At 38.8% G+C, this 19,501-nt stretch overlaps 1 protein-coding gene across 1 annotated transcript in view; it reads right to left on the reverse strand.

Moving 5' to 3' along the window:
• Positions 1 to 18,695: 18,695 nt before the first annotated feature.
• The window catches only part of dock2 (dedicator of cytokinesis 2), a 103,991-nt gene continuing 103,185 nt past the window's right edge, over positions 18,696 to 19,501 (reverse strand). The window contains exon 51 of the mRNA XM_085295265.1: positions 18,696 to 19,404. Within this exon, the coding sequence (XP_085151391.1) occupies positions 19,342 to 19,404 (63 nt within the window). The 3' untranslated portion in view covers positions 18,696 to 19,341. The remainder of the gene's footprint in view (positions 19,405 to 19,501) is intronic.

Here is a 19,501-nt window from a genome sequence, read left to right on the forward strand (position 1 = left end):
TGTATTCCGTTACAGTTACCGTTTAAAAAGGTGGTATTCAGAATACAGTTACTTTGTTGAAATAAATGGATTACACTGCGGTACTTTCCCGTTTCATTTTGTCGCGGGTCAGGACTGTTTGGGTTTTGTTTGACAGCTACGTTCTGTTGTTCCAGGCGGCAGCGTTACGGTTGCCATGGTTACAGGGCGACGCTCTCTCTCTGCGACTGTGTGTTTCCTGGGTGAGAGAGCGCCTTTTCGTTGTTGTTGTTGTTGTTGTTGTGCTAAGCTAACAGGCAGAATGCTACAAGCATAGCTCTAAAGAATGTAGCATCATGGGCAGTGTAGTCCGTGTTGCAGGGAGAATGGACTGCCATACACGTTATGGGTCTGTGAGCGCGAGGAGGGAGAAAAAGGGGAGTGGAAAGGTACGAGTTGTCATCGAGGAAAAACGGGAGCTGGAAGCATGTAAATATAATAATAACCACTTCAGCCAAGAAGAGTGCCTTACGAGTCCAGTTGTAAGTAAGCTATTAAGACTCGACTGTACACCGTGTTCGTGTTTTCCTCCGAAAACAATAAGTTCCGTTGGAGCAGCCTTTCAACGCCTGCCTCTGTCTTTCGCAAGAAAAGTTGACCCACACAACAAAGTAAAGCTATTTTTCGGCTACGAGCCGACAGGGACCCCGCCGTATTAGTCAGAGGTCCCTTTACTACAATTCGGAGTCGCGGACCTTCAGTAATAGTAATAAATCACACAGCAATAGTACATTCACATTGTTGTAAAAAGCACGATAATATATTAAGTAATCCAAAGTATTCAGAATACGTTACTGTCATTGAGTAACGTAACGGAATACGTTACAGAATACATTTTGGGGCATGTATTCTGTAATGGAATACATTTTAAAAGTAACCTTCCCTTTACCAAATTGACCATCCCAGCCTTGCCGTAATGGTCCATTTGATTCACCTTTTATTGTTTATTTTATTTTCATTTACTGAATACGGGACAGACTTGACTGGGGGAAAGAAGGGGAGAAAGAAAGAGGGAAAGAGAAACAGCTGAGAAGAGGGACGGGGGAGAAGGGCAAAAAACAAAAACCAACAGAATGAGCAGGAAAAAAAAGAAAAAGGAAAAGAAAAAGGGAAAGAAGGGAAAGAAAGGGGAAAAAAAGAAAAAGAAAAAAAATGCATTTTTACTTGCTTATTTTTATAGGTGTAACATTTATTTGACTTATTTTGACTGATTAACATTAATCATTTCTTCTTTACTCATCATTTACCTTAACCTCAATCTGGTACAATAAGAGGTAGCCTATGAGCACATTCTTTGTTATGTTTTATTTACAAAAATAGTGCACATCTCTGAGCACAACGTGTGAGAAAACGCTAAACAGGACAATATAACACGTGCCTGGCTTGCTAGCCATCAGCTTCTGATCTTTTAGAGCATGGCAAGCCTATATCTTCATTTCTACCAGTGAAAGGCATAAATTACTTGTGTGACCTGGTCTAAAATCTAGATGTTTGTGCACGTTAGAGATATTTCCCCTCCTTGTCGTGATCAGTGATCAGTGAGTCGTTACTCAAAAAAGTAATGTAATGCATAGAACACCTTTCTTTAAAGTAATGCATTAAGTACATTTCACTGTAAAATGACCTGAAAAACATTCTCTAATGTTTCATGATTACCATTTAACAATATAAACCTATAGGCTGCAGTCCCACACACCAAAACAAATCCCTGTCCTAATGAGGACACACGCCCTTTCTCTTGGTATTTAGTTATGAACACAAAGCACAAAGTAAAGGTGAAAACCAGCACAGGGAGACTTGAAAGTGATCGCCGGAGTGATTCTACTGAAGAAACATAAACTTCCTGACTGCTCATCAGTGTGTTACCTGTTGAAGTTCAGGGCCTGGCTACTGTGCTGAGATTAGCATTCACTCTGCTAACATCACTCTGCTTTGTTGGCTAGCTTAGCGTTAGCATGCTGTCTTTTCAGATGGTTGCGAAAAGACGAAGTTGTGTTTGAAATACAATGTAGTTTTTTCTGTCCTGGAGGCAGTTTCCACTTTTTTTGTAGAATAAAAATAGAAGATATTTCCACAGACTCCGTCACTATTTTCCTCCTCCGGCACACAAACTGAAATCAGCTGATTGCAGTACAAGTGCGAGTGGAAACGATAAGTAGGATACTTATCGGCAAGCAGCCTAACAATTCCAAGGAATTGAACTACTCTCCATTCCCATCCCTCCACAAAAAACAGTCAGTATTTAGCAGCCTAACCAGTGTATGCTAAGGCCTCACTCTTTCTACTTTGAAGTATTCAGTGTAGAAAAAGGGGAAATGTTAACATGGGTGAATTCATAATCATATAAGTTTAACAGTTCACTATCTAGAGTATGTCTATTGTCTATATATATACATATATATATGAAAACAAAACAAAGAAAAGTAAAAATCAAGTTAGCTAAAAACAGTAAAAGTAAGACTGACATTGAATGTAAGGGAGAGGTGCAAACTTCATTAGTAATAATCTTTACACTATAAATCTAAGAACAGACGCTTTCTGTAAAATAGGATTAATAGAAAGTGAAATGGATAATTTGATCAACATAAATTGTCTTAAAATATTTAGTGAAAAAATTAAATGTTTTACAGCAGAGTAATGGTAAATAGCCTGTATTGGTATAGCGCTTTACTAGTCCCTAAGGACCCAAAGCGCTTTACACAAGCAGTCATCCACCCATTCACACACACATTCACACACACAGCAGAGTAATGGGATTTTGGGACATCTGTCCATGCTATCTGCTCAAGTAAATTTTTGTTTCCTCAGAGTTTCACTGTCTGTTGTTCTTCTTTTTCTTTTCATCTTTCATTCTACCTTGAGTACCAGCTAGAAAGCGTTCTGCTCTGCTGAATTTCTTTTGAATGACCACATGGCACTCTACCACCTGCTCTCATTACTTCTATACTGATCTTATTTTGTTATTTGACATACTGTTATTATTTTATTTATTGGGGCCTAAAATTGAAGGGCATTGCAGATCAGAAATTTGATCCCCTGTTCCAGAAATGTGATATCAAGGGCTTGAAAATCTTGTCACCAATCTGACGACACCTGCTCCATAGATAATTGCTTTCAAACACAACAGTGTCCTGCTACACTTAAAGTCCACGTACACACACAGACACTCACAATTTCAGTCTTATAGTCACAGCAGGATTTTGTCAACCAACCAGATCACCAGGTAAACATACACGTAGCTTTTTGTTTATTTGTCACTGTCATTTGTCTTTGAACACATTTTTGTTTAGCTCCAGCTCATGCCTTTCTGCCTACCTCCTTTCTTTCTGGTACTTACATTTTCATCTCATCTCCTCTCCCTCACCACTTCAACTTGTTACTTCAGCTTTCTTAATTTGACACACGACTTCCCTTATCCACGCTTTGGTCCCCTTAATGTAACGTGTATGTGTCGCTGTAATTTGGACGGCAAACAAGTTGTCACTGCGAGAAAGACACTGGTGTAACTAATACAGGTCTAAGGGTCTTGGTGAGACCTCGCAGTGACTGACATTGACCGATGTATTTACAGCAGTCATTCTCAGTCTTGGCTTTGTTTTTTAAAATCTGAAGCTGTGCATACATCAAATAAAATGAAAAAGTTACTTTTTTTGTTTTACACTTGAGAAACAACAACAACAACAACAACAAAAGTAAATGCAAACACGCTGCTGAATAAATATGTGAAAAAACTAGTGCATTTTTTTCCACTTTCACAGTTAAGATGATTTGCTGCTTCGTGCAGATAGTGTACACTAGGTTTATCAAAACATCTAAAAAGTCATCTGCCTGCTGAAGTAAAGAAAAAACTGAGTATTACAAGTTTTTTCCTTTAAAAACCAAACCAAGAGATTGAAAGATGATAAAATATTACATCAGAAAACTTTGGTTTTGATTCTGTTGGTATTCACATAGAACTATTTGGATTTTTGTAACAAAAAAAATTGTTGAAGATTTCGTATTCATTGTTATAGGAGCAAAATGGTGCAAGAAATTACATTTAGGCTCAAACACATATTTTTCCTTGTGTTAGCGTAAAAAGAGCCCTATGCTCTATTACGACCTCCACCCAACACGGCTTTTTAAGTGCTCCAAGACAATATCACCGAGCAAGAGACAAGAAAAAAAAGACAATGTCTGTGAGGACCCCCTGCTGATCTCAACATGAACAACTTCTTTTTATGTTTTTAAACTCCCTGAGTTATTCTGCTATTCTAAATTATTACAGTGTTTTATTTAGAGGAATTAATTTTGCTAAGTAAGATCTCATTTAAAATAATTCCTTTTTATGATAGCGTGAAGAGATAATTAAAATAGCAAGGTGCTGTAATTTTTTACTTACAAATATTATTTATAATATTTAAATTAAAGTGTGCAAATGTAAGTCCAAACCAAACTCTAAAGTAAAATCACGTCAATGGGAATGTGTGCAAAACAAAAAAAATTTACTTCTGAGTTTAGGTTTTTATTTATTTATTTATTTGTTTTGATAAATGTATGTATAAATCATATCAAGGGAATTCAATTTCACATGCATTCTAAGCTTTAATCAGGCGCAACCATCTCTAGGGTTTACAGAGAATGGACTCAAAATAAGAAAATATCCAGTGCGTGACAGTTCTCTGGATGGAAATACCTTGTTGTTGCCAGGGGTCAGAGGAAAACAACAACTCTACTGTGATTCCCTATTGTATCAAAGAGCTCCTCACCCTATTTCCAAAGGAGACTTCAGCCACTCTTTGAAGGAAACTAATTTCTGCTGCTTGTATCTGTGACCTCATTCTTTTGGGTATGAACACAGACAGACAGGTAAATTGACAGCTTCGCTTTTATGCTTAACTCTGTCTTTACCACAGCAGATTGATACAGCATCCACACCACATGAGATTGACATTGTCTGTCAATCTCATGTTCTATTCTCACCTCACTCATGAACAAGACTCTGACTCACTGCCAGTTATATGAACCAAGCTCAAGCTATCGTTATACAGGGACTTAATGGCCTGTAACAACTGGCCTGACACCCTGTACTCCCGGAGCGCCCTCCACAGGGACCCGGTTGAATCCTTTCTCCAAGTCCACAAAGCTCATATAGACTGGTTGGGCTTACTCCGATACACCCTCAAAAATACACATATAGTTGGAGCACACCCTCCGGTCCCCCTTCTTAAACAGGGAAAGAACCTTAAAAAGCGTAAGACTCCAGCAGACCACCCAGTAAATCTAAGAAGGGTAGGTATTCTGAACTGTCATTTGGCCTATATCAGTCAGGATCTGTCCCCGACCCAAAGTTCCAGGGAAGCAACCATCTTCTCCAAAGCAGAAAACCCCAACTTGCAGGCAGTGAACCTGGGGATTACAGCTATAACCACCCCTGCCTTCCACCTCTCACTCAGGGCAACTTCAGAGTGGAGCAGAGTCACACCTCAATGACTCTGGCTCTACGAGCCCAAACTATGCGTTGAGGTGAGCCCCACCATCAAGGTAACATTCTATGTACCATAAGACAGTTTTGGAAGCTGGGGATTGGAGCTCCAGGCCTCTCCCTTCTACTGCCACCTGATTCACTAAGCACCAAGCCTTTATGTCCCTACCAGTGAGTTGTGGGCCACCAGAAACTCGCCCTTTGGACTCTACCCTGGCCCTTGTTCCAGGGTAGGACCTTGGTAACCCTATTCCAGGCAGGGTGTGCTGGACCCTTGAATTGTTCTGCTGCACAACGGTTGTGTGAATCTTTATCTGGCCTCACACCCAGGACCAATATGGTCCATGGGACACCCTAGGAGGGGCAAATTGCCCCTGGCAACATGGGTCCTAGAATCACTGGGATACACAAATCCTTCTACTGTGATAAGGTGGAAAATCATGGAGAGGCCTCTACTTTAATGAAAAATGAAAAATGCATGGGCTGGACTGTAGTTACATCGTAAGGTTTGAAAAACTGAGCTGTAAAATGTGCTATTCATGAATAGTGGTAATAAAAGCCAAGAGAGGCTGAAGTTGAATAGAGTCAATGATCACTGGCTGTTTTTAGGGGCTTGTTCAGATTAAATGGAACAAGATACAAAGCATTAAAACAAGTTAAAAACACAACAGCCTTAATAAACATAGATTAGTTTGGACCCGGAAGCATACATATGTCATCACTTAAAGACCGGATATCCCAGCTGCTCTGAATGTTTTAATCCAGTACAGTTGTTAATATTATCACTTGTCACATCCTGTTAGTGACAGTTAAAATAAATAACATTCACATAAAGAAATAAAATTGTCTTGTGTAAACTGTATATGGTGTTAAATAGGCCTATATTACTGTACTTTAATGTCGCTCATAACAATGGTACTTTAAGAGCCATAAATTTTATGAAGTGATAGTCATTGTGAAAAGTTTGAGAACCACTGCAATAGAGCACCTTTGGATTGTGGTGGAACAAGAGATTCACATTATATATGAACTAACTAAAGTACTAATAAAGTAACTCTTCTACTTTCTTGTGAAGGATGTTTTGTTTATAATGCATGTTATTGCTGTGAAGATCCTGTAGATACACAGCATGTGCTCAGAGGAAATCATGGAGTGTTTTAACAAACATACATGAGAAGCGGTTGATGATCTCAACTCAGTAGGCATACTAAGGTCAGACAGCACCCCAGAGACTTACTTGATCTTATCTAAACTGAAAGGACTGTGAGACATCTGTAGTGTAATCTGTGGAAGTTCCCCTTTTCTCACTTCTAATGTGATTCTAATTTAATATCCATCAAGTGGATATTAGCCTTTTATTCAAGAGTGTATGTAATATGATTACTATTGACTGAAATTTTATAAAACATTCATGTTATCTTGCAACATGTAAAGCCATGACTTAGTGCTTTCTATTCATGCTTTTGTCTGTTAGCACCTTTCTTTTTGGTTCTCTATCTTCCTCCTTTTATCTTTCTGACTGTTGTGGAAGATAGGAGATGGGTGTGTACTTGCCTCTCAATCTAACAGAGTCAGAGTCAGATAGTGACTGCACCTTTGTGCTCCACGCTCCACATCAAAGTAGTACCCACACTCTCGCTTACGGGAAAACACAGGAGACCATCTGGTTAGAAAAAAATAAAAACGTAACCAAAAGGTCATTTGGCAGCCTTTCATTAATACAAATACAAACAGAGGGTCAGCACCACTGTATAGAATGGATAACCATGTGTACCTGTATGTTAATACACTGGATGACAAAAAGACAGAGCCTGCTGATCTGTAAACTCCTGAGTAATTAATAAGCCCGCTGTGCATCACAGGAATAGAAAGAAGCTAGAGGAGGAGAAGAAGGAGGGGCACCAATGAGAAAGCTGTGTTTAATTAGACTCATACAGAGGAGTGGCCATCCTGTTGGATCTGCCAGTCCTTTATGATCATTCTGCTTGAGAGAAGTACATGCAAATGAAAAGAACAGAAGAGGAAACAAGCGCGTTAAAAGCAGGAAGACTGGCTATTATAAGTTTTATGGGCACATTCACAACATCCTGAATTATTTCCCCCATATCATTGCATTTGCAAATTCATGTCGTTGCATTTGTAATGTCGTAATATTGCGAGCATATTTTATTGCGAGGTTTACAAATAACATTTTAAGATGGTGATAATCTAAACAAATAACAGCTGGAGAGCAGAAATATAGTGTGCAATGCACACACTTCCAGGTGATTAGCCGTGAGTTAAGGTCTGTATTGCTCTGATGCAGGGCAGACAGAGCTCAGCATCCATCTGGCAGCCAAGCACACACAGATGGAAGAGGAGGGGGGGCCCTCTGAGGCTGAGGGACCGCCGCTCCTGGATCTAGATGCCCTGGAGCTTTTTTATGAGGTGTGACTCGGAACTCACACCAAGGCACAGACTTCTCTTTCTCTGTCTGTTCTTTATCTCCCTCCAGGTTGCAGTCATTTGCAACAGTGTGTGTCAGTTTATCAAAAGTAGTCTCCCTCCCTCTCATGTCCACATACAGTTCAGATATCTCTCTATGCCCCATTCCAGAGAATTTTTTTTTAACCTTCTCTGGTGGGGAAAACTGTAATTGTTATATCAGCTCCATTTCCAGACCTTTTACCCTTTCCCTTCTAGTTTTAACATATGAGAAGAAAACAGAGGTGGAGACTAAAGAGGCAAAGGAAATGAAGGACGATATGAAATAAAACAATATGTAAGGAAGGATTGTGATATCTTGGAAGAAAAGACTAAAGGAAAGTGAAGTAAAGATCTTGGAGGTAGGGTGGATGATCTGAGAGCAGCTCTTTTTTCCCTTTGAGTGTCCTGCTCAGTACTGACAGACTTGTTGTTGCAACAGATTGGTATCACAGTCCGTCACCAGGGGAGACAGTGGCCACACTGCGTGACTGATAACAGAAACACCCTGTCACTGACACACTGAACTTTAGAATCATACACACTCATTGATAGTTGCGTGCACGGAGACACACAAACACACAGCGCACAAGAAGTTTGCAAGCTCTTGCCCTCAGAAGAGAAAAAAATCCAAAATGACTTCAGGAGAGTGAAAGCAGGAGCGAGCAGAGAGCGGAGAGCAGCAGGAAGCGAATCAGAACGGGAGGTGTCAGAGGACAGTTACCTTGGCAACCGGGCCTCATGTGACAACTGCCTAATCAGTCGGTGGACATGGTGATTCTCCTGAGATGTATGCTCATTCTACCAGCGGATCAGTTGTTCAGCTATTTCATAATAACTTTTTACAAAATCCCTTAAGAGCCCCAGAGGCTTTTGACTCACACACCGGACACTGGATAAAAGTTTAAAATAATATATAACTTTGTAAATAATATTTTGTTTAAACTGCTGGGAAAGAATGTGTTTAAATTAAAATTTTAGTAGATGTAGTACACACAGGACATTTGATATGTTTTAGAGTCATAGCTCAGATTTTGTTTGTACCTCTGAAACGTTACCATTGCAACCACCACATCACACAGTTTGCTCATAATGGAATGGCACACCTATGTCTACATATGTGCACAGGGCATTTTTAGAAACTATGTAAAGTCAGAAGCTAAGAAGTAATCAACAATAGCGTTGTGTTCCTTAACATCGCCATTTGTTATGTACCTTTCTCCAGCAGTATATGTGATTACAAACAGGTGGAAAGGGAACATAGGTGAAACTGGTGAGGTCCGAGATTGCATTGACAAATGAGGGGAAGAAACAACAAGTAAAATCCAAAATCTATATGTAACTATATGTGATGAAGACTAAAACTAAAGATGAAGACAGCCACAGGGGAATGCAGGTGGCAGTAGAACGGAGGAACTGGATAATAGTCAAATAATAGTAACAATAAAAGATGCAATACAAACAAAAAACCATTAGCAGACAAGTAAATAAGCACAAAAGATGATGATCACAATGTTGGGGATGACGTTGAATTTTATTATTATTATTGAAAGTATTTATTTGTTTGTTTGTTTATTGTAATTGTTATCATCATTGCATTGCTTTAGATACCTTACTATGCATCTTGCGTGGGTATTTATTAACCATGCAAAAAATACAATTTTATGCAAATGATCCAAATATCCAATGTCCAATATATATCCACAAAACTACAACTGAATAGTAAATGCAGATTGTTATCCTAGTTGGAACAATTTGGTTGTGCTCTGAGCTCAAAATGAATTTATGTTGCAAATAAACATTGGCTTGGAATTTTTATTTATTTGTTTGCTTCCATATTTTACTAATCATTTTTCAAAATGATCTAACAAAAATGTAGCATTACTGTTTCTGACAACAAACAACAAAAAACTATATTAGTTGAATGGGCTACTAAATAGTATTAAACTACTTTTAATGAGTTTTGAATTCTATTTGATCGTTACATCACTTCACAATAAAACAAATAATGGAAAAAAAAACTAAATTAAAGATGTTCATAAATTATACTAATAGCTATTCATGCTAGATGGGATGGGGTGGGAAATGAAAGCAGTACATAAAACAGAGGTCAGTTGAAAACCATTAAAGCTACATTTTAATCTGAAAAGTGAACTCATACAGGCAGCATCATTATTGTGCAGCAACAGTCATTTGTGTTACTGATGCCTGTGTCATTTTGTGATGTGAAAGCCACCATCACCACATTCCCCAGTGAGCCATCCACTAGAAATCACTATCATCTCCTGAGCAGAAGTCGGAGGTCAATAGAACTTTTTGATTGCGATGGGGCCATAAAAGCTGACATCACAGCTACATAGAGAGAGACATTTAGATGTGCTTCTTTAAAATGAAGACAAAAAAACCCATTCTAACAGTTGTGGCAACACGAAGGGTGACTAAGCCCAGATGCTTTCAGTTTTAGCACCACTTAGCCCTTCGGGGATTTTAATTTTGTAAAGTGAGGTCCTGATTTTTAGTGCTGTTGCTTATTGTAATGATTCTCCCCTGACATGGGGTGAGGCAGAGGTCAAACCCTTGAATGATAGCACAAAACACACACATGCAAGATCCATCACTAAAAAATAAATGCAGTTTTGCACCACTATGTGAGCATGTTTGCATACAGAAGGTGTATATATATGTATATATATATAAGAAAGACATGTGAAGAACAGCAGGCAGCTTGTGGCTCTTTCCACCTGCTACATCTTTCTTCTGATAATATATCTTCTCCTGTCAGTCTCCCGCCACCGGCTTCCTTCCCAGTCTCCTCTTTTTCCGACATTGTTTTTCAGGCACACAAAGTGTGTCATTAGTAGATATCTGATAGCAAATTTAGTGCTACAGACAACACACACAACCAATGTGGCATCGCATGTGACATCCAATAAGCTCACAGCATCACCAATTAGGTGCTCGATGTCAAGCTCACTCATTATACTCTGCTGCTGCCTGCCCTGTTGCTAGTGGTGAATGTCATGCTCGTTAGTCAAACTTTTATAAAGCGTGTTTCAGGACATGGATTGAGCGTACCAAACTTTCATTTCAACCACCAGTGAGCTGTGCGATCAAACTAAGAAGGAACTGCCAGCCTCACAGCTCTGACCGTTTGGGTGGGGAGATGGGCTAAAATCTATGCCCTTTGTCTTGATATATACCTTCCATAAATTCGTAACCACATAATTTATAACAAAAAAATGTTGTCTTTATTTTTCAAATAGAGGTGAAACTATTTCTTCTATGTTACTCTGCATTAAGCATTTATTCTTGCTGTTTTAAAGTATGCTTGTAGCAAATTGAAACCAAATTGATTAAGACAAATATTTTTATCAACCAAAGACAAGACAAAAGGAGCTTTGAATGTAAAGACACATGTCACAGTTGCACAGGATAGATTAAATATATTTCTATAACTCTGGCTCTTAATTGCTCAACAGTTGCGAAAATGTTCATTTTCTCTCTTCCCTACAATCAGATGAGGGTATCTCACGGTATCTCGCGTGTGTACAGTAAACATAAAGCTAAGATAATGTTTGTGTTTATGTCAAGAGTAAAATCAGAATAGCTCTAAACCACTGGGAACAAGTTTTTTTCTTTTTCTTTTCTTGCTTTTTTCTTTTCTTTTTTTGGTGCTAATCCATTGAGAGCTGGACCGTTGATCAGCCGACATCATTATCCCAAAAGCAGTGATTTTCAGCAACTCTGCGGTGTTGCTTACTCGGCTCCAAAGATTTGATGTGAACAGTACTGACCATTTATCCACTCCCCTACCACCGACGCCATCCTAATTAGGAATTCTGGTGTGTGGACATTTGTTTTTTGGGTTCCTCTTGTGTTATTTTCTTGGCAGTAAAACAGTTATAGCAGTATGGCGATCTGTTCAGCTGAAGGAAATACTAGTCGGCTTCCTCTGCTTAGAAGGGGAATCAGCCTAAATGAAATGACACATTTTAAGGTACTGAATTAATTACTATAAGTTACTTGGTATGAAGACTGAAGTGTTTGCATGTATGTGAAGTGCTTGTTTTTACACTCTTCCCTCTGAAGGAATGCTTCTCATTGTGGTAACTTGCAGCACCCAGGGTGTGCACAGATGTACTGCCATTTCAGCAAAGATGAAAGATACATTATATGTACTGCCAGTGATGTTTTAGAGGTCAGTTGCTGTTTTGGGAAACACAATGTCAGACCCAGGCAACCTAGACAAGCCCCAACAAGCACCTTGGCAGCATTAGTGCACCCCTCTTTAGCTACTGCCATATAAAGCTATCTCTGCTGCTGCCCTTGTTCTCCTAATGACTGTTTTTGTTTTCAAAGGCTCAAACGCTGCCCAGCAGTTTGTAGGCTCCATAGAAAAAGTGACCTGTGGACCTTGTGCAGACCTCAATGGGACAGCACAGCTACTAGCACAGCTAAAACTCTAACCTATCACTAAAGCTCACTCATTAGCACTTTAAACACTGTTGGGACTGCGAAGCTGCCAGGCAACCAGCTAAGATGGCAAGAAGTCGCTCGTCTCAGTGAGGGGTTGCTTCCTGTCTGGTCCCCTGCTGTTGCCTGTTCACAAGGGCACCTATGTTTCAGCTCACTGCTAACAGAGATGTTCATATCACAGCAGTTCTCAGCAGCTACCGCAAGTCTTCTTCTACACAGGCTTTAGTTTGTTCATTTTATGTACTTTTAAAACATTCACACAGCATCATCACTCTGTATTTACATAATTACTCTGATACCAGTGCTGTAAATATAACACTTTCATGATGTCTGGGTATGGAGTTCATTTAATTGGGCTTCTTCTATTAAATTATTAATGATATCTGTTTTTGTGTCCTTTATCACTCTTTTTTCTCACGCTCCAAGATCCATCACTTTACAGATGAAAGTGGTTTGAGGTATTTAACAGATGCTATTAAGTTCCACCACCAAAGCTTTATTGATATCTGCACAATGAACGCAACCCAGTGATTCGAAAGAAAGCAGGACAGTCAGATGCTTTTACTTTATTATTTGTAGTATAGTATAATCCGGTGGAGGCAATACTCAGCTCCAGCACATCCAAATTAACCTACTTGTTTTTATTATGTATTCATCAGCTTGACTTGCTCATTAAATCAAGCTCATGATCATTCCCGCCCATTTAACCCCTGCTGCTCACCAGATCCAAAAAAGTTTTATAATGATGAATTTCCTGAATCATTGTTACACATACTCTACTTTTTTCTTCATCTGACACTTGGCTAAATGTAACTTGTGGTTTGCATTGATTTCTTGTCTTACTTTTGCTCACACAAAATTTCACCTTAGCAGGGAACTGGATGAAATAACTATTGCACAGAAAAAGAAAATCAATATTTCCACTTCCTACTTTTACTTGTTATCACTTAATGTTCCTGTACTGTGAATGAGTTGAGAAACTGAATCACATTAACCTGACATAGTTACAAATGTCTGCAAAATGGTAAAATATAAACGCAAACAGGTGGTAACAAATTAAAGGGAAAAAACCCACCTAGCATAGCATAACCACTGTATCCCCTCACTCTTTAGTTCGGGTTTCCCCTTAGTCTGTTACTTATCTGGAGATGCCTTCTGAAATATCATTACAGTATGCTGAGACCAAACTGTGTCTGAAATATGTCATTTGTTCTGCAAATACTGGAACACTGTAATACCTTTCACCTGCCCATTTTTCAGCATCAAACTCCACCACTGTAGCTTCTGCAATTTCAGTCAAACCTCTGTGCTGCAGTGAATCATACAGTAAATGTGCTATATAAGCAATACACACTATCAAGGCTGTAGGCACAGATGACTGTTTTACATTACATTAACATGCAACCTGGCGAATGATCCCTGAAAGACAGAATGTGAACAGCACGGTCGCCTTTGATGAGCTGTCAGATTAGAGATTATCAGGGAGCCCCATTAAAACTCACAGCACTGTTCCACTTTCTGCTCCCCTATCAGCTCTTTGCAAAACCTGTCAGAGAGATGGAGAGACTACCAAGAGTATCAGAAAGAGGGCAAAAAGGGGGCTGATACGAGTGAGAGGGGGGGTGTTAGAGCAAGGCAATTACAAAGAGACAGGAGGAGAAAAGTGCAGCGATAGTAAAAGATCGCAGAGTAAAAAGGAGGGAAGGATTGCTGATAACTAGCATGTTATCAGCCTTGATTTACAGAGTTGTGTAGGTTATTCAGCACTCTGTGTTTTAAGCTTAAATAAATACAGTAAAGGTCTCACTGCTGGTACATTTCAACACTGCCCTCTACAGGCTGGAGTTTGAAGTTGATATTACTGGATCTTGAGAAATATATATATATATATATATATATATATATATATATATATATATATACACACACACACACACAACAGCTCTCTCTCAAGGACAAACTCTTTAATGTGACAAATATTCATAGTGTTCACTGACCTCAGCTGACCTCAACCCCAACTACTGCATACTTCTGGATTCAATTTAAATACCTTAACTGGAACAGGTGAAAAGTAGTTCACAACACTGCTGACCAAAGGTAAACTGCTGGAATGGAAAAACTGTCCTTGAGCCAAAGTTTTATTTTGTAGTGGGAAAAAGTCCAGACCTCATTTTAACCATTTAACTGAAGGTTCAACACAAGACAGAGAGTAAGATATTTTGTATATAGACACCATTCTACAAAAGAAAAGTTTATAATGTTATATTGCATTCTGGTATCAGTCATTTAAAAGGTGTTTGTTGTGATCGTGCTTAATATAGAGAAATATGTGCACAACGGTGTGCCTCACATCACTCTATCTAGTGTTTATTTACCGGTCATAACTTAGCTGAATGGCTGCCATCTTGGGTAAAAAACAAAAGATGTTGGGAATGTGCAGAAAGTCTCTGTCATTTCCTGGAAGCTGAAATCCCAGGTACAAGTGAAAACCAAGAAACTTGTACTGTATTCCCAATGGGACGACTTACCTCACTAGTCTTGCGCCATATCAGAAGATGACTTTCTTCTTCTTCTTCTTTTTTAACAAAAAAATTCTAAGAGTTAAAAACTTGTTTGGTCTTACATGCCCAAAGGATTAACAAAAACCACGCTAGTTGTTAGTGATTAATATGACTTGAACCGTTTACACCTTAAAACAATGTTTTACTGCCCCCTAGTGGGTTTGGATTATAACCGCATTTGACGCTCACATCAGCCTGTCAGCCTCTGCTAGTGACAATAAGCACAGTAGCTAGTATAGCTTTGCACTGCCATCATTTCAACAGCGATGCCAGTGCTCAAGAAGGAATTGTCTGATCTCTAATTTGCTTGAAATTAGTTGCAAATGAGCTTGCCAAGACTGCAATAGATGTCAGAATTACTGCTTTTCAATTATCACCTTCATTACTTTGCCATCAACTGCTCATTCATTATGTATTCTGACAGAGTTGAGCTGCTCAGCCATGTCCATCATCCTGCAGTCAGACTGATACAGAGCCGAGCTTCAACAGCATGGAACAGCCCCTCGATCTCAGGCCCAGCGATGCTGTCTACACCAGCAGCCAGTGTGGAGAGATACTGAAAAGCCCACAGTGCATTTGTAATTTACCGCCTATTTTACACCATCCTAAATAAGAGTCTTTTATGTCCAACTGTGCTGTCCCTGAAACTAATCAGTTTAAAATAATTCACCCATACTTATCCTTGATGGATTCAGCTCTGTGGGGAATATTTAAAGAGCTACGGTTTGTTTATGTCTTTTAGAAAATGTGTGTTTAGACTTTGTGACTTTTGTGATAGTTAGTGTGTGTTATTCACAGTATCATCTAAGCAAATGCAGCCCTGAAGCTTTGATGTCAAGTCTTCAAGATAAATATGTAAATATGTCTCCTAAGCACATAAGTTGCACTAGTTAATATGACATCCAAGTTATAGTACCAACCACAGTGACACCTCTAATAAAACCTTCATGTCTATAGAGGCAACACTTATTATAACAGGAGTTGTGTGTTAGTGCTTTTGATTGGTTTGTCCATCAGGAGACCTAAAGGAGCCACAGTGGAGGATCATAAATTTGACGTGTTTCTTGCTGCCACGGGCGCAACTAATGAGTCATATTTCCAAACAGGTTGCTGAGGCTTCTCTATTTCAAAATGCAATGTTTGCAACACTTCTCCATTTGTGCACCTGACTTTACCAACGTGTAATTTGGCAACTTCACACACATTCCAGAAAAATCTTAGCATTTTTCACTGTGAAGCAGTCTGTTAATCAGTCAAGCAGTGCTGTCCTATTAGTTCCTATGAGAATTCGCAGCATATCGTTTACCCTCACCACTAACCCAATCCATCCTTTTTTGCATAAATGAGATACATGACTCCGGTTTGAAATCACTCTGTGGTCACGGGGCTATGGTTCTGTTTGAAAATTCACACTCCAGACTGAAGTATAGGAGTACAGGACTGAGTTTAAAAGGTTATTCTGCAACTTTAAATTGGCCATAGAGAAACCTGGTGGTCAGTATGACACCAGATAATGGCAGTATTAATAAGGAAGAGGAGAAATATCTCTATTGTGCTTTACAACCTACTGACAGTCTGCACTCCCGCAGATAGGGCTCAAAGAGAACCAAGAGGAAATCCAATATGAGATATTCATCCACATCTGCCAATAATGGAAAAAACCAAAAACACATTATAAATGATATTTTCTAACATAAGGCCCTTCTGTTTATTTAGGACTACAATTACCACTAATTTCTATTCATTAAATGCAGCTGCCCTGTCTGCACCTTTAACAATTAATCTTAATGTTTTCATTAAAATGTCACTACAGCCAACGAAGAAAGGAAGACTTGCGCTCCCTCCTGACTTCACTTACTCATAATCTGTCAGGATTTTGAAGGGTTTAGTTGTGTTGTTTCAGAGTACGTTAGGCAGATCCCAGGGGTTAAAGAAATTAAAAAGCGAAGCTACAACAGGCCTGAAGGCTGTAGTGTTTTGTTTTTCTCTGCTGTAGGAGAACAGAGGAAATCTGCTCACCACCCTAGGTGCATGTTGTTATGTTTTCTTCCTCTGGACCAGTACAGTTCTTCAGAACCTGGATGCTGTACATGCACTGCCCCAGCTGAATGGATGATCTGGGGCTGTTCATTCATTATCCATGCTCTCTCTAGCTCAGAGAACAAATTCTTTGGGGAACACCTGGATTGGTGTCTTGGAATATCAATATGGACTACAAATTACTCAACGTTAACTTTGAAAAGTGCCTTCCAGCAAAGTTTGCATCTCTTAGGTCCCCTGCTGCTTATAGTACATTAGAGATGGATGTTGCCAACATGATATCATTGCATTGATTTATGCAATACAGTGAATCTTTGATGATACAAGACAACCTCTCCATTTTCCACATGTAAACACAGAAGCCGAGTCTCTGCAAACATCTACCCTGGAAGATGTTCTCAATGACCTTGTCATGTATTCTGAATTACAACCCAAAATGCAGACTCTAAAAAAACTGGCAGCCACCAGTGTTATCCCCCTGCCTCCTAGTTGTTACACCTATGGTGTGAAATGTCGCCTCGTTCTCTAGTTGTTGCATTCACAAAATTTTAAGAAAACTTGACCTCTGACCTTGGTGTCAAGGTCAACAGAATTTGAACTCCTCTCAGATTTTTAGTACATGCACTTATGGTATAACTTTGAAAATTCTAGCGGCCTTACTTCTTGAGTTGTCGTATTCGCAAGATTTCAGAATAGCAAGAAAGAAATGCAAAAGTAGTAGGAAAACATGAGGAACACAAGATAAAAGATACACAAATAGTCTGACAAAGGGTGGTGGCAGGCCTATATATACACAACGATACAATGATGGCTAGACTTTTGACCAATCAACGGTCTCCTTCACTGTAGACTTGTAGGCTAATGACATCTAATAAAAACTGCAAAAAACAAGACACTAGAAATAAATGACAATCAAAATAAACCAGGACGCCACTAAACAGGGAATCAGAATAAGACTTGACAAGAAAGAGGATGACAAAGGGAAGGCAAGACTAATAAATCAAAATATAAAGAATCCAATAACAATAACTGTAAATATACTGACTAAAACTAGAATCTAAAATATCAAGAAACACATAATACTAGAATAAATACTGGTATACACAGAAGCTCAAGTAAACTAGACATAAATCAGAAAACTACAAACAGTAACCTAACTGAGGAAGCGGTACAAGGAAACAATCCTGAAACCAAAAACCTTCCTATATTTGCATAAACCATGACCAACTTAAAACCATGTTTACATATCTACAAAAAGCCAAGATGCATGGAAAAGGCTTCATTTGCCAAAATACTCTTGCAGGTGTGGACAGGGTCTAAAACAGCCTTTCATAAGACGCTATAATCATGTTTATTTCCAATCTGAAATATGACCATTTTAGCATGAGAGTCTATGGGTACTGACTGTTAAAGCCTGCCCCAAGTGGTCATTCGAAGAACTACAGCTGTTGGCACCCAAGCATTGGCTTCATTTGTTTTACAGTCAAATCTCTCTTAAATTAAAAAGCTGTTCATTCATGAAGCTAAAGCCAAGATGAACTCTTTTTACCGTAAAGAGTAGAAGCGACTCTAACATTTATAAAACTTGGTATTTAGCCGGCACCTAAAGTATTCCTTAGGTAGAACTCTTCGTGAAAACCGGTGATGCAAAAAAACCAAAGCAAATTCCAAACTGGAAATACACTTAAACATTTATTTTTATATTTTAACAAAAGGTATAAAAAATTGTGACCAAATCATGCAGAAAGTAACTCCCAAAAGAATTCATACAGAAACACAAACTCAACATTGGGGTACACACAGCTTTGATGTTGTACAATGAGTTTCACAGTTTGTTGACTCTATTTGAGTTTATTAGACTTTAATATTTGTTGTATCAGTGCCAAAGCCTCGTGGCAACAAGTTCCAGTTTAAAGTCCTTTGGGAGGACACAGTAACCTTTGTGCTTTATAGAATTATTATTTTCTCATTAACTTCAGTGTCAACAATGCTGAAAGCCGTATGAGAAGCTTTTAATCAAGTGTGTCGGAGGGATGGTTTGTGTTTGCTCATTCTTGTAGAAGCAGAATTGATTGAAAAGCTGTAAGATGGCATTTAGCTTCACTGGGAATCACTTAAATTGCCAGGAAAAAGGTCACACAACAAAAATAGCCTTTACTGATAGGTAAAATCAATTATATTAAGGCAACAGCAACATTGAGACAGACAAGTAGACTGTGTGAGTCAGTGTATAATTGTGGATTTAGCTACAGGTCTTTGGTTTTAAAAAAAAGCATAGTACAAATAAGTAAAGAAGACAAGAAATGAAAATAATACATTTCAAAAATGGCTATCTCTTTCTTTGGGTGCATCACTGGGCTTCACTTCCTCTGCTCTGGAGCTCTGCCGAAACAAACACACATAATGTAAATACAGGGATTTTTCTTAATGGTAAAAATGACCTGAAATGTGCTCAAATAAATTATTTCAGCGGGCTTTG

This window comes from Mchenga conophoros, linkage group LG2, assembly GCF_057382185.1.
Source record: "Mchenga conophoros isolate Kocher_MC1m ecotype Shallow Benthic linkage group LG2, M_conophoros_male_GT1.1, whole genome shotgun sequence".
NCBI classification, from domain to species: domain Eukaryota; kingdom Metazoa; phylum Chordata; class Actinopteri; order Cichliformes; family Cichlidae; genus Mchenga; species Mchenga conophoros.